General features: G+C 48.0%; 1 protein-coding gene across 2 annotated transcripts in view; it reads right to left on the bottom strand.

The window, feature by feature from the left end:
* Positions 1-777: 777 nt before the first annotated feature.
* The window catches only part of LOC119383042 (putative polypeptide N-acetylgalactosaminyltransferase 10), a 143996-nt gene continuing 131825 nt past the window's right edge, over positions 778-12948 (bottom strand). For both annotated transcript variants that reach the window (XM_037651020.2, XM_037651021.2), the window contains 2 exons: positions 10628-10882; positions 778-5819 (listed from right to left, as the gene is read on the bottom strand). In XM_037651020.2, coding sequence (XP_037506948.1) covers positions 5667-5819; positions 10628-10882 — 408 coding nt within the window. In that variant the 3' untranslated portion in view covers positions 778-5666. The remainder of the gene's footprint in view (positions 5820-10627; positions 10883-12948) is intronic.

A 12948-nucleotide genomic window follows, 5' to 3' on the forward strand; every position in this document is an offset into this window, starting at 1 on the left:
AAGTTTGTGATTTTTTTCTTCAAAAGTGCTTTGACAAGCAAGGGAAATAAAAGACTCATAAGATCGTATTTCACTTGTTCTTTAAGGGGAATAAATATTGTGACGAAGAAATCCACCGTTTTCCCCTAGGTGCGCTCAAAATTCAGAAATCGCGAAATTGGTGGAAAAGTGTTTTTTTGCGGCCAAAATTTGTATATTTTTTTTTTCAGGCGAACAAATTTTTTTTCGCAAAACCAACTGCGAAACCATTGTTCTGGGTGTAATGCCTAGACCTGCAGTAAATTTCATCAATATCGGGAATGGTGACCGGGACCTCGTGTTCGATCTTATCTGGACACACCCTTGACTTTTTTTTTTTTGCCGAAGGCGAGGCGAGCTACTTCGACACACAAGCACAAAGACAACGAAGAAGAACAAAGAAGCTTCACCTTTTTATTATTGATCACTAATATTGTTGAGAGAAAACAAAATACTTGCCCTGAATTCTCCCCGCGTAGATTTCACGTCTCTCTCCATCACTTAGCATTTAATGAGAATAAATGGCCGACACAAACGCTACACACACACACATACCGCCTCGAAACGTCATTTCTTTGCTTACCGCGTGATCTACACGGTGTACGCAATTCGTGGAGGAAGGTAGAAAAACTGAGAAGGCGCCCAGTCAACAGTAGATATAGTCACGCGTCACTCAGGCCCGAATTATGGGTTGCATACTAGGACGGGACATTCTATTATCAGATACAATTTTTTGATACGGTATTAGACTTTGCTTCGAATTCACTACATAGAACTTCGGAACTGCAATCGTATTATTATTACGGTAATGATGGTTCTACACGAATTCGTCCAATATTCGTGCATGTAGATTAAAATGCCCCTTAGGCATTTATAAGACAGAGTCCTCATAAATTTCCAAACGCTCGTAGTTTTCTAAACGCTGGAAGCTCCACATGCGCAGTCATAGCAAACATGTTACATTTATAGCGGAATGTTTGGCGTGAAATGACGACTTTGATGAATGAGAAAACCTTCTTCAAGTTCAAAAGGACGAAAATTAGCCGACTCCATGTACTACCGTCCCTTACTAGCACGCTGGGCGACTATACTAGTAGGTTCCACACACCCCAGTTCCGTGCAGAAATATTTGAACTATACTTCCAAGTTCTACGAGGGATTAAGTGACGTTGCTGCTTCGGCTAAAGTCCCTAGATTTTTCTCTAGAGAAAAAAAATCTAGGGACTTTAGCTTCGGCACTATGCCGAACAAGACGACGAAGTTTCTAATCGCTCATATAAAAGAGAGGCCCGGAGGAGGGAAGTACCTCTCCCTGTCACGTTCTCAAGGCCTTCACTGTGATTGGCCAAGGAAACTCAAAGTGCACCCAATAAGCACATTTGGTTTGTCGCCGCATAAGGGAGTGCGACTTCAGGGTACGTCCTGAAGCTTGTTTTTCTACCTTCCTCCAATATGGAAGGGCACTTTTCAATGAACCAAAAAGAGAAGTCTCCATGCACCGGCTGCCAATAGCGATGATGGACGCTACATGAAACGAAAGGTTACCAAATGTAAAAAAGTAAAAGCGTCAAATAAAAACTCTCGTTTGACTTATAGATGGCAACGCGCTCAGGAAATGTTTGGAATGCGACGACTCCACGACCATAAAAAAAAAGTACAAGGAAAAGAAACGAAGTGTACCTCTGTTTCCGTGTATTTCGGTAGTGCCCTCGCGAAGGTCGATCCCCGATCGCATGAGCCTGGTTTCCGTTTCAAAATATGTAACTTGACGCAAGACAGAACAATGGACACAATATGTAAGCCGCAAAGTATAAAAGAACAGCAAAAACCTCCCGTTTTTTTTTTTTAAACCAACAACTACGCAGACTTCGAGGATATTGCACGACACGAAAAAAAAATGTATTTGGAAAAAGATCAGTGAGCTTGTATAACGTGTATCACAGTCTCCAAACACCACTAGCGCAACTATAATTACTATAAAGATGGCGTACATCTTTGTTTCAATTTATGGTTTTCTGGGTTAACTGAACAAAACGGAATGTAGTAATACAAGCTTGTTTGAGGCAAAGTGAATGCTGCACTGGAAAATCCGAAGACTCGAGCAATGCGGCGTGCTATTTATAGCGATCGCTTTCCATTTTTTTTTTTCGATGTAGAATGAGCCCTGCGAGGTCGCCTTAATTTTTTTTTTATGAGAAAGACCTGAAATATCACATGTTATAAAACAAAAGTACTTTGACCTATAGCTTCACGTAGACGGAAACCCGAATCGTTGTCGAGCCAGCTGCTGCTTAAAGCCACAAAAAAAATTACATACAATTCTTTTTTTACTTAGAGAAACTTAAAGAACAGTTAGTTTATTAGGTACCAGTGGAACCAATATTCGGCAAGGGATGTCGCAGTTACGCCCGAGGTCCCATTAGCTTATGGCCTGTGCAGTCTCTATTCCCTCTTTTTGTGCAGTTATACGGAGCCGATGCATACCTTCGAGATACCTGGCAAAAAAAAATAATGAGGCTTAATAAACGTCTACTAGTAATTCTCCATAGATAAGGCTATTGCTTCCTTAACTGCGTAAAAGAAAGCACTTTTTAACGAAGAAATTCGAGCAAGTTGGAATTGAAAGGATGGTGCGGTAACAACCATTAACTAATCAGTATCATTAGTTAACCACTGCACTATCCGATCTAGTTAAGTTGCACTGTGGTTACTTGCAGTTTCGCAGTCACCAGCCCAAAGAAACATGTTAGCAGTGAACAAGCGGGTAACCTCGTTGATATTTTAAGCACTTATAATGGAGACAGTCTTTTTCTTATAGATAAGAAACTGACCACGAGGCGTTCACATACTGCTGGCACACGCAGAAAATGCTTCAGAATACTTGGCACGACGGTTTTATCACCGGTTTCCCATTTCTCACAACGCTAGAGCGACGAAGAGGCGCAGACTTCGAAAGTGCAAACGAAGACACCCTAGCCAGAATTCTCTACCTCGACTAACGCCTTTCCATAGTGTATCTGGCCACAACCTTAAGTTCCCGATTTATTTCGCGGCGTTTTTTAAACATAACGTAACAAAGTACGCTTGAAAGTGTGTTTTAGCCCCATCCCGAATACGGGTGGTCCCGTGAGCCACTTATACGGCTTATCCATTACGAATATGCACCGCGGTCAACTGCTACATGGAACATCAGAGCGCGTGGCGACCCCTGGGCGCCACCACGGGCCGGTGGCTGCAATGAGTTTTGCGCAGGCGCAGTGAACATCGTGCTAGGTGCTCTGTCATCGCGCGAACGGTTCGCTTCGCGACGATTCGCAGCGCGGCAGCAGACGGTAGCGGACGGCGAAAGAGCTCCACTCTTATAGGTGGTGGTAGTGGTTTGAAGAGGAAAAGGCGCCTAATTTCTGCAGCCCGGTCGGGAGCACGGCGCAGCGCCTGCGGGAAAGGGGAGATGGGATGACAGTGGATAGGAGAGAGAGGGTTAGAGGTGTGGAGGCACAGAGGTCATCAGTACGAAGAGCAGCAGGCCGGCAGCAAGGATAGGGGTGGCAAGGGTCCCGGTCTCAGTGGTAGGCCACTCTTATAGGGAGCCTGCATGTGTGCGCCTCCGTGCCTCCGTCTTTAAAACCACGGAGGCGCGCATAAGTACGCTCCCTACACTCATAGCACTCACTGTGCCTGCGCGAAACTCGTTTCAGTCGCCGGCCGGTGGTGGCGCCGAGCGGCCGCCACGCGTAGGGTGCCTTGATGCGCTCCGATGTTCCATGTAACAGTTGACCGCGGTGTACAGGGTGGACCACATTTAAGGTGAACACCCCGTTAATATTCAAGTCGCTAAATCTAGAACGTCTATTGTACTTCACGAGGCAAATGTGCATTACATGACGTCTAATCATGATACCGATAGACACAATAATTTTACGAATAATGCATTAAAAATTAGCTTCTACGAGGTGTTGAATACTAATGAGGTGTCCAGCTTAGATGTGGACGACCCCATATAAACCAGCCGTATATGTGGTTCATGCCATCATTCCTTTCGCGTGGCTATGCTTTCTTTTTTCGGTCTTTAACGAGCTCCGTTGCTCGCCTGACTAAAGGGTCGGATTTATACGGGTACGCCGAAGGTAAAGAGAAAAATATATTGAAAATCTCGACAATAAACAATGGCGTTGTAAAACGGAACGGTACAGCTGTTGCCGGTATCTCCACGATAAATGTTAACTCGGATGATGCAGTGATGGTGGTCATGCACGGTATGTAAAACCATCGCGTCAGAGACAGCTGTGAACACGACAGCTATTGTACAATAGCGAGTAGGGCTAAAAAAAAAAAAACACCGATGATTAAGTTGTCCTCACGTGACTGGCAAACTCAATCGTAAAGTCGCAAGCAACGAATTCCTGCTCGGAAACTGATGGAACTTTCTGTCAGACTGCTGACCTCTGTTCGCTGCTCTAGCAAAAAAAAAAAAAAGATATAATAAAGAAACACCAGTTATTACAAACAACGCGCACGGGACTCGGCAGCCTTATTATGCACGGTCCCAAGCACGCAATTAACGCTCGAACACACGCTTCAGAACAAGAAAAACAACAAATATTGCTTGTAAGAAAAATACACTCAAAAAGCCAACACTAAGTTGTCAGACAAGTTCAAGAAGTCTCTCGCCAGATGCACATTTTCCAATCAAACACGGTCACACACACACAAACGGAGATAGATGCCACGGCGCTGCTTTCGGCGGGGAAACCTTCAGACGGTCCTCGTGGCCACAGGAGAACGCTGTCTGAAGAACCAGAGTACTTGGGTCGCACCTGAACAGTACGTCGCAAAAGCACCGACCACCACAGCAGCAACACTCAAGGAAGAATCGAGCGCACTCCGTGGGCTGGAATGAAATTGGAATGCTAATTCCCGCTCGGAAGCGCCCACCGATGTACGTCGCAGTACGCCCATTCAAACTTCAATCACCGGGCTGAAAGAACGAGTGCTTACGTCTTCATTCGTGGGTACTGATTACACCGCCTTACCGGAAACAGCACTCTTTCGTCTTCGCAAGAAAAGCACACAAACACGCATTGAGCTTTCTCGACACACATTAAGTCTTCTACACAGTCTATCCATTCCTTCCAGATCCTAAGAGCCACTTCACGCAGCGATGCGACCTGAATGGGGATACTAAGACGTACAGTTCCACACAACATTGGCTTTCTCGTGTCCCATGCCCATACCTCGTAAACCATGAAAGATATGTGGAGACTCTGCGTTTCTTTCTACAAACAAGTCACTTGGAAAAACAAAAATAAGCAACAAAATGCGCCTTCAGAGACTCCAGTTAATATAGCACATAGTTCGTCACACCTTCACACACGTTCAGTATGACTCCGAACTAAACATCTCACATTCACGGCACGCAGTTCAAGTCACGGCGCACAGTTTGGTGCCCAAGTGGCTGAACAGACGGAACAATCAATGAAGCGACTCTCAATAAAACGGCCAGAAGTTGCACGCACTAGGCGATGTGGATCGTCCAAGAGCGTCGCTGCGCTTAGACCAGGGAAGTCAAGAATGACGTCGAAGGTCGCGGGAGCGGCTCCCGAAGGCGTGGCAAGCTATAGTGACGATGCACGTTTTTGTTACGGCGATCACCAGTTGGTCAGCGCCGTCTCGTTCACGTGCTCGAAGAGCCAGCGCTGCGACGCCGAGTTCGGGTCGCACGAGTTCATGAAAATCTCGCGCCTTTCCGCGTCGCAGTCGAGGCACGAGGCTGTGATGGGGTGGCTGATCTGCTTCGTCGTCTGCAACAAAAGAAAAGAAAGACAATGCTGCATGGAATCTCAATTCTGTGACGCTGTTCAACGCAGAAATGTTGGCTAGTTTATTTATTTATTTATTTATTTATTTATTTATTTATTTATTTATTTATTTACACTACCCCCGGGCGCATAATGGCTTTAGAGAGTAGGTAGGGCACTAGTAACAGAAATGCAGTAAAAAATAGAACATAAATATACAACAAATTAGGACGGGCACTCGTCCTGTTCACATGCCTCTGCATTGTGTGAATGCTGCTTTGCGCTGTTAAGATGTATAACTTCTGTTGCGCTGAGCGCAGTATGTTATCTTCTCAGAGCATACGGATGCATAAGAGCCCTCGTTATTAGATGCAAAGCATCTTATGGCGGAGTTCAATCCGGTGGTGGTGGTGTGCGGCGTGACCACCCTTACTGTGCAAGCGCAAACCCTCACCCCACACCTCCTCTCCCCCTTTCCCCTCTACAATCCCTTTAGCCTTTCTCCCCTCCCCTCTCGACTTTCCATCTCCACTTCCCCTCTCCACTTTCCCTCTCCCCTCCCACCTCTGAAACGCGGGCTCGACATGCCGAAACGCTGCTTCGCATCGCCTCATGGTCCCCTTTAGCGGGAGATGGTGTGATATTTCCTATACAAACGCCATAAATACCGCAATCCGAAAACAAGTACAGGTTTGTCATCTAGAAAGAAAAAAAAATTGGCGAAGCATGCACTAAGCACTAAGCCGCGCAAGCCTTGAAACAGCGAAACTGGACGATTCTAAAGACTAATCTGGTTGCTTATAGGTTGTTTCTAGGCCCCATCTATGGTGCAGGTTGTTTCAAGGTTGCTTCTAGGTCGTTGCTAGGCTTTAACTAGGTGATGAAACATTGTTTCTACGTTGATTCTCAGCGAAGAGAGGTTCGAGTTTGTAGTGTACACGTACTTCACAGGAGTACGGCCACTAGCGTGGGTTCGGACTTAGCGAGCCACAGGGCCGCGTTTGCCGTCGCCTCGCGTGAACTAGCGCGCCGCTGCACACGTACGTTCGAGCGCAAAGGCGCCGAGCGCAACGCGGCAAGTACACAGTACTGCTCTCGAGATCCGCAACAGTTTATTTGCCTGCGGCAACACCACAAAACGCCGTACAACGCCCGCTCCCAAAGGCGGCGGGAGAAGCAAACAGGCTTCACCACACCACGGGCGAAAATACAACACAAAGGGTGCCGCTAGCACGTCTCCGCGGGCAGCGGGCTCACGGCGACACGCCGCTGAGAGGAAACGGGTCTCTCGCGACTATGCTGCGTACTCTTACGATCTGTGACCACAGGGCCCGATCGCTCGAGTGAGGGCAAACTCCGCTCGCGTTGGCTTCGATAAGTACGGTTTCGGCGTAGTACGACCACGCGCGAATGCACCGCACCGCTCTTCAGCCTAGCGTTCGGAAAAGGACAACGTAAGGTAAGCGCTCGCCGCTGGCGCAAGGCACCGTTAGCGAGTTCCGTCCGAGCGAGCCCAAAAGAGGAGCCGACGGACGGGAGAGAAAATACGTGCTTACCCCACGAGGTCCAGAGAGGGTCTCCCCCTCGCTGGCGCGAAACGTCTCGCGGGACACGAAACTCGAGCGCAGCGCCCCCCGTCGAGGCCCGGCGCCGGGAGAGAGGAGGTTAACGTCACTCCCCGCTCGCCCAGCGCCGTAAGACGGCGGAGGAGAGGAACGGCATGATCGGACGTGGGGATGGCAGAAATAGGCGAAAACCAGCGCAATGGCGACGGGCAAGCCTCAATCCCCACAAGTTAAACCACAGACAGTCACAGACACGACATGGATGTCCAAACTCCAGAGACGGAACCTTGCGCTGAAACAAAGTGTTTGCACCTCTCATAGATCTACGGGTACGTCGTCGTTGGCGTAGACCATGTCATCGCTTCGGGGTCTTCTCGCAGCTGCCGTTGACTTTCCCGTTCCCTAGTGCTGGGCTAACTGTTGCCTTCTTCCTTTTTAGTGGACCAGTGGCGAGTAATGGGATTTACCCAACTTCTGTGGCATATACCCCGTTTATGATGATAGTTTTTAAAGACGATAGTCTTTCTTGGGGAACTTAAACGCTGAAATTTTGGTCTGTCTTTCTGTCTGTCTGTCTGTCTTTCTGTTTGTCGGCACGTCCCTCGATTCAGCCACTCGGCCAAAGTTGAACCACTTGCCCAAGGGCCAGCCGTCTTGAACTGGTACGGCTGTTCATACTTGTGAACGTTGTCGATCAAAAAGTAAATATCATGCATATCTGACGTGCAATATCACTAGGTAAGTATTAGGTGGCGTGTTCCTTTAATAGAAAATGCATACATACGTAATTTTAAGGACCCTAGTTTCTTAAGCTGCGCTGAAAATGCATAAGAATGGAAGCTTGAGCGAGTTGGTATGCGTTCATCTTTGTTGAAACAGCGCTCACTAGACGACGACGAAGTAAAAGAAGGCACAGGACAGGCGCTGCCTGTCCTGTGCCTTCTTTTACTTCGTCGTCGTCTAGTGAGCGCTGTTTCAACAAAGCTGAAAATGCGACTGCGCTGAAATCTGCCTTCCTCCATGCCCTTCGCACGAGCTCATTGTTGTGTTTCGGTTTCGGTTTCGGTTCTGTACTGCACTGTACGAATGCCATGGGTTGGTGTTGAAAAACTAGTTTTGAGAAGGCCAAGAAGGTGAAAAAAAATATTTAAAAAATGAAAAAGCAGCGTTGTGGGCGGCCTTCAGGCTGCCGGTTGTGGGCGCCGCTCTGGCGTTCCTGTTTTATCCAGGCGACGTGTAAATAAAAGAGTGTGTGGAGAGTACTCGTTGAGTGCGGACGTTTCTCTGCTTCAGCGCTTCGCGCCAAACCGCGTTTTCGGGCTGGCTGGCGTCCCCGCCGGTCGCGTGGTCACCGCCGGTCTTCGCCTGCTGCTGCGCCGGGACTACCAGCACGCAACACAGCACTCATGTTTCCCGACGTATTGCCAGATGGCGTCCATATCTCACACAGCGCCTCTTCTATCGTCTTTACACGACATTTGCAGCGAAGCACGCAGATACGCGGCCAATTTTGTTTCATAGGCCGCACGAATTTTCTGTGGCACATACCCGTTTGTTGGGCTAACTGTTGTCTTCTTCATTTTTAGCGGACCAGTGGTGAGTAGTGGGATTTACTCAATTTCTGTGACACTTACCTGATAGGCCACACAGGATAGGCGGCACAAATTACGGCTGCCTTAATCAGATTCGCTGTTAAAACAATCTGGTGACGACCCTAATCCTTGACTTATGACGGTAGTTGTAGTGGCACTCGCACTATGGTGTACTAGAATGGGGTAGTGTGCCGTCTGGCGCCGGAAACGTGGCTCTTTTTGCGATGACAGCCTGCGGTGCCAGAGCACACCGTACTACTGTGTCGCCACCTGACGCCGCCCCCTGAAGTAATTTATGGTAAGCTGATATACAAAGCCTCCGAGATCGGTAGTTGTAGTTGCCGCGCTGGTCGCGCGTGTACGTGGGAAACTTGCTGATTGTTCCCTTCTGTTTCTCATGACACGTTAGCGAATTTTTTCGTGTGCATGGCAGACTCAGTGTTTGGGGAAGCCTGATGCATTCAAGCTTTCAAAGACCGATTGGAACTACGGACTTATTCACATAGGATAAATCCAACACCCCGAATACACCGCGGTGCATATAGCTGCATTCCTGCGTTTTGGCGCCCCTTTGAGGAGTAAAATCTCTAAAGAAATGAAGCAGCATTCGTCATTGAGCGTTGTATTTTTTCTGTCGAAAACCTTGCGACTGCTCTTCTGGCTGATGCAGGTGACGGGTGGTCATGCAACTCACCTGATACTGCTAATGTTAGCCTTCCGGACCTCCTCGTGTGTTTCGACGCATAACTTCAAATTAGTGTGATAGCTAGACAGGCGTATATATGCGTGGAATGAACAGCGATGTGCTTTTTTATGCCGTTTGCAATCCAAACAGTAAGCATGCAGACGATCCGGGACGCTGCTCAGCGATAGGAATTGGGCAAGCTCAGACGACCCAGAAGCATTTTTAGTTATTGTAATAATGCTACCAAATGTGTTTAGTGCCTAAATCTTGCAAATATATTTAGTTTCAATCTTGTTACGTGACCATTTGACTCAAGAACGGCAGAAATTTTCGCAATTTCAATTTAAATTTCGCGCGCTGGGCACACCGTTCGATCGTGGCGCCCTGCTAGTGGTGTCATCGCGAAAGCGACCACCGTTCACCTATTGGTTTGCTGCGAAGACGGCACACTACCCCATTCTAGTACACCATACTCGCACGGCGGCGTTTGTGTGCCCTGGTGTATTCCTTGGGTTAGGTTTGTGTTTCGCGCGCTGAGGAAGCGGATCTCAGAGGCCATGTAGAGAAAAGCGCGTGGTTGACATCTGCTCCGCCAGGTGCCGCAACGATCCCAGGCGCTCACAATCTATCGATGAACTCAATAAATTGACTTTCGTTAATTATCCTGACAGCTAATGGGCCCTTATCATAAACAAACATATTGCTCCGTATCATGTTAATCTAATATATTCCTTAACTTGAACTATAACCATCGGTATCGATTTTTTAGAACACGTTTTTCTGAACTATCGGAAAACCAGAAGTAAGTGCTCGATCGGAAGTGCTCGGAAGTGAAACGAGGGTGTCACTCGGTGCTCGTGCAACTAAAAGATTAAACGTATAGAAGGTATTAAAAGGTAAAAGGTCATTACGACGTACCGACTCGCTCAACAATCCATTCTTCCAAAAGGTTATTCCTCTGATACGTACCGTGTCGTACTTGAATAGCTGGTTGCCGTGCATGCCGTGGCAGCTCCACAGCACCACAGGCGCCCTGGCCTCGGAGCTGGATACGTCGAAGCAGACGGTGCGCTTCTGCGGTCGGATGTCCTTGTGCCAGGTGAGCACGAACTGCTGCTCGCCCGACTGGTCTCGGTGGTCCTTGATGCACTTGTCGAGGGAGAACCGCTCGTTCTGGCCCTTGAACTGAGTGTCGATGCACAGCGAGCTCTTCTCGTGCCGGATCTGCGTAGAAGCGGCACAACGAGAGTTCACGGCGGTGTAAAGTCCATCAGAAACACCTGATGAAACACCATCAGAAACACCGCCTGTGTAGAACGTGTAAACACAGATCCACGCGAAAGGAATTCGTGTAACCAACCGAATAGTAGATGTTTATCATACGTACTAAGCAAAATCATGCGTGCGATAAATTCAGCGTGTCCGCCTCGGTGGTGCGGCGGTTGCGGTGCTCAGCTGCTGACCAGGACGTCGCGGGTTCGATCCCGGCCGCGGTGGTCATATTGCGATGGCGGCGAAATGCTAGATTTCAGTGTACTGTGCGACGTAAGTGCGCGTTAATGAACACCAGATGGTCGAAATTTCCGGAGCCCTCTACTACGGCGTGCCTCATAATTATATCGCGGTTTTGGCGCATAAAATCCCGGACATTATTACAGTAGGCAGAAAACGAAACACAAAGCCACTTGCCCCATAAGTAGCGAATTGCAGGTGTTGACATTACAGCGACAGAAAAGGAAACCTTTCAACGGTGAAAAGAAAAAAGAAAATAAAGGAAGAAAAAGCACGACACCCAGCTTCTTTTTGTTGAGCAGATGGAGTGAAAGAACAAAAACAAATGAACAAGAAAAAAAAACCAGGAAGAAGACGGGACAATGTTAGTGATAAGATCTGCGCGGCGTCTCTTTCATAAACTGAAGCCCACGCGACGCGAAAGACGAGCCTCGTGTAGCTTTTGTTCGCGTGCCGAGACAACGCGGGCGCCACTCCGCTATCGCAACAAGCGATCCGATGCGGTCCACGGAATGTCGCCAATTTGGCGCTCGACTGATTACACGGCGTGTTCATTTTCCCTCTCTCCCGTGGTTGCTGCCGCTGCTGCCTTTTCGCCGGGCCTCGTTTTCAGTTATCGCCACGCAAACTTTACTGTTCATCCATGCAATTGTTGAAAAACTGGAATCTTTTTTTTTTTTTCGCGAATGTTTTAGCCGAACGCCGATGAGATTCCAGCAGTCGGCCACCACGGTGGTACAGCAGTTACGGTGCTCGGCTGCTGACGCTAAAGTCGCGGGTTCGAAGCCGGCCGCGGTGGTCTCATTTCGATGAAGGCGAAATCATAAAGGTCTGTGTACTTAAATTAAGGTGCACGTTAAAGAATCCCGGGCGGACGAAATATCGCTGCGCCATGGTGGTCTAGTGGTTATGGCGTTCGTCTGCTGACCCGAAGGTCGCGGGATCGAATCCCGGCCGCGGCGGCTGCATTTTCGATGGAGGCGGAAATGTTTGAGGCCCGTGTACTTAGATTTAGGTGCACGTTAAAGAACCCCAGGTGGTCGAAATTTCCGGAACCATCCACTACAGCGTCTCTCATGATCATATCGTGGTTTTCGGACGTTAGACCCCAGATATTATTGGACGAAATTCCTCCAGCCCTCCATTACGGCGTGCCTCATAATCACATCGTGGTTTTGGCGCGTCAAACCACAGATATTATTATTAATTTTAGCAGCGCATCAATGAACGGCGATACAGCCTCTGCGGATGTGTGCGAATAGAGTAACGCCTCTCGTGAAAATCAGACACGTGCATGGAAACGACGTTACTTAAAATACTTTTGGCTACATTCTACTGGGGTGCGCGGTAACTTGCTCTGCGCAGTCTCGCGAGGAGTTCGTTTTGTAATGCAAAGGTTACGAAAGAATATTGCACCATTGTCATTTGTGGTATGTTTAGTTCATGAAAGCATGCGCGGCTGCGAAAAAAAAAGGAAGAAAAAGAGAATTAGAATGAAGTTGGCATCGGGGAAGGCAAAGTATAGGCTTACTGTTAACGTGCGCACTAACGGACTAACAGACGCGATGTTCTCTACAAATGTTTAAATGTCTTGTCTGTGGTTACGAAAGTTCTCCGAGCGAGAAACCGACGCTGGGCTTTCAGAGCTGTTACGAAAGCGCCGGTAGCGCGAAATGGCTCCCTCAATGTGCGAAAAAGAAAAACAGCAGAAAAAAAGCAAAGAAAAATAAAAAACACAGCACCATGGCAATGAATGGCCTTTTATTATTATTTTTTCT

The sequence above is a fragment of the Rhipicephalus sanguineus genome, chromosome 2, assembly GCF_013339695.2.
Source record: "Rhipicephalus sanguineus isolate Rsan-2018 chromosome 2, BIME_Rsan_1.4, whole genome shotgun sequence".
NCBI classification, from domain to species: domain Eukaryota; kingdom Metazoa; phylum Arthropoda; class Arachnida; order Ixodida; family Ixodidae; genus Rhipicephalus; species Rhipicephalus sanguineus.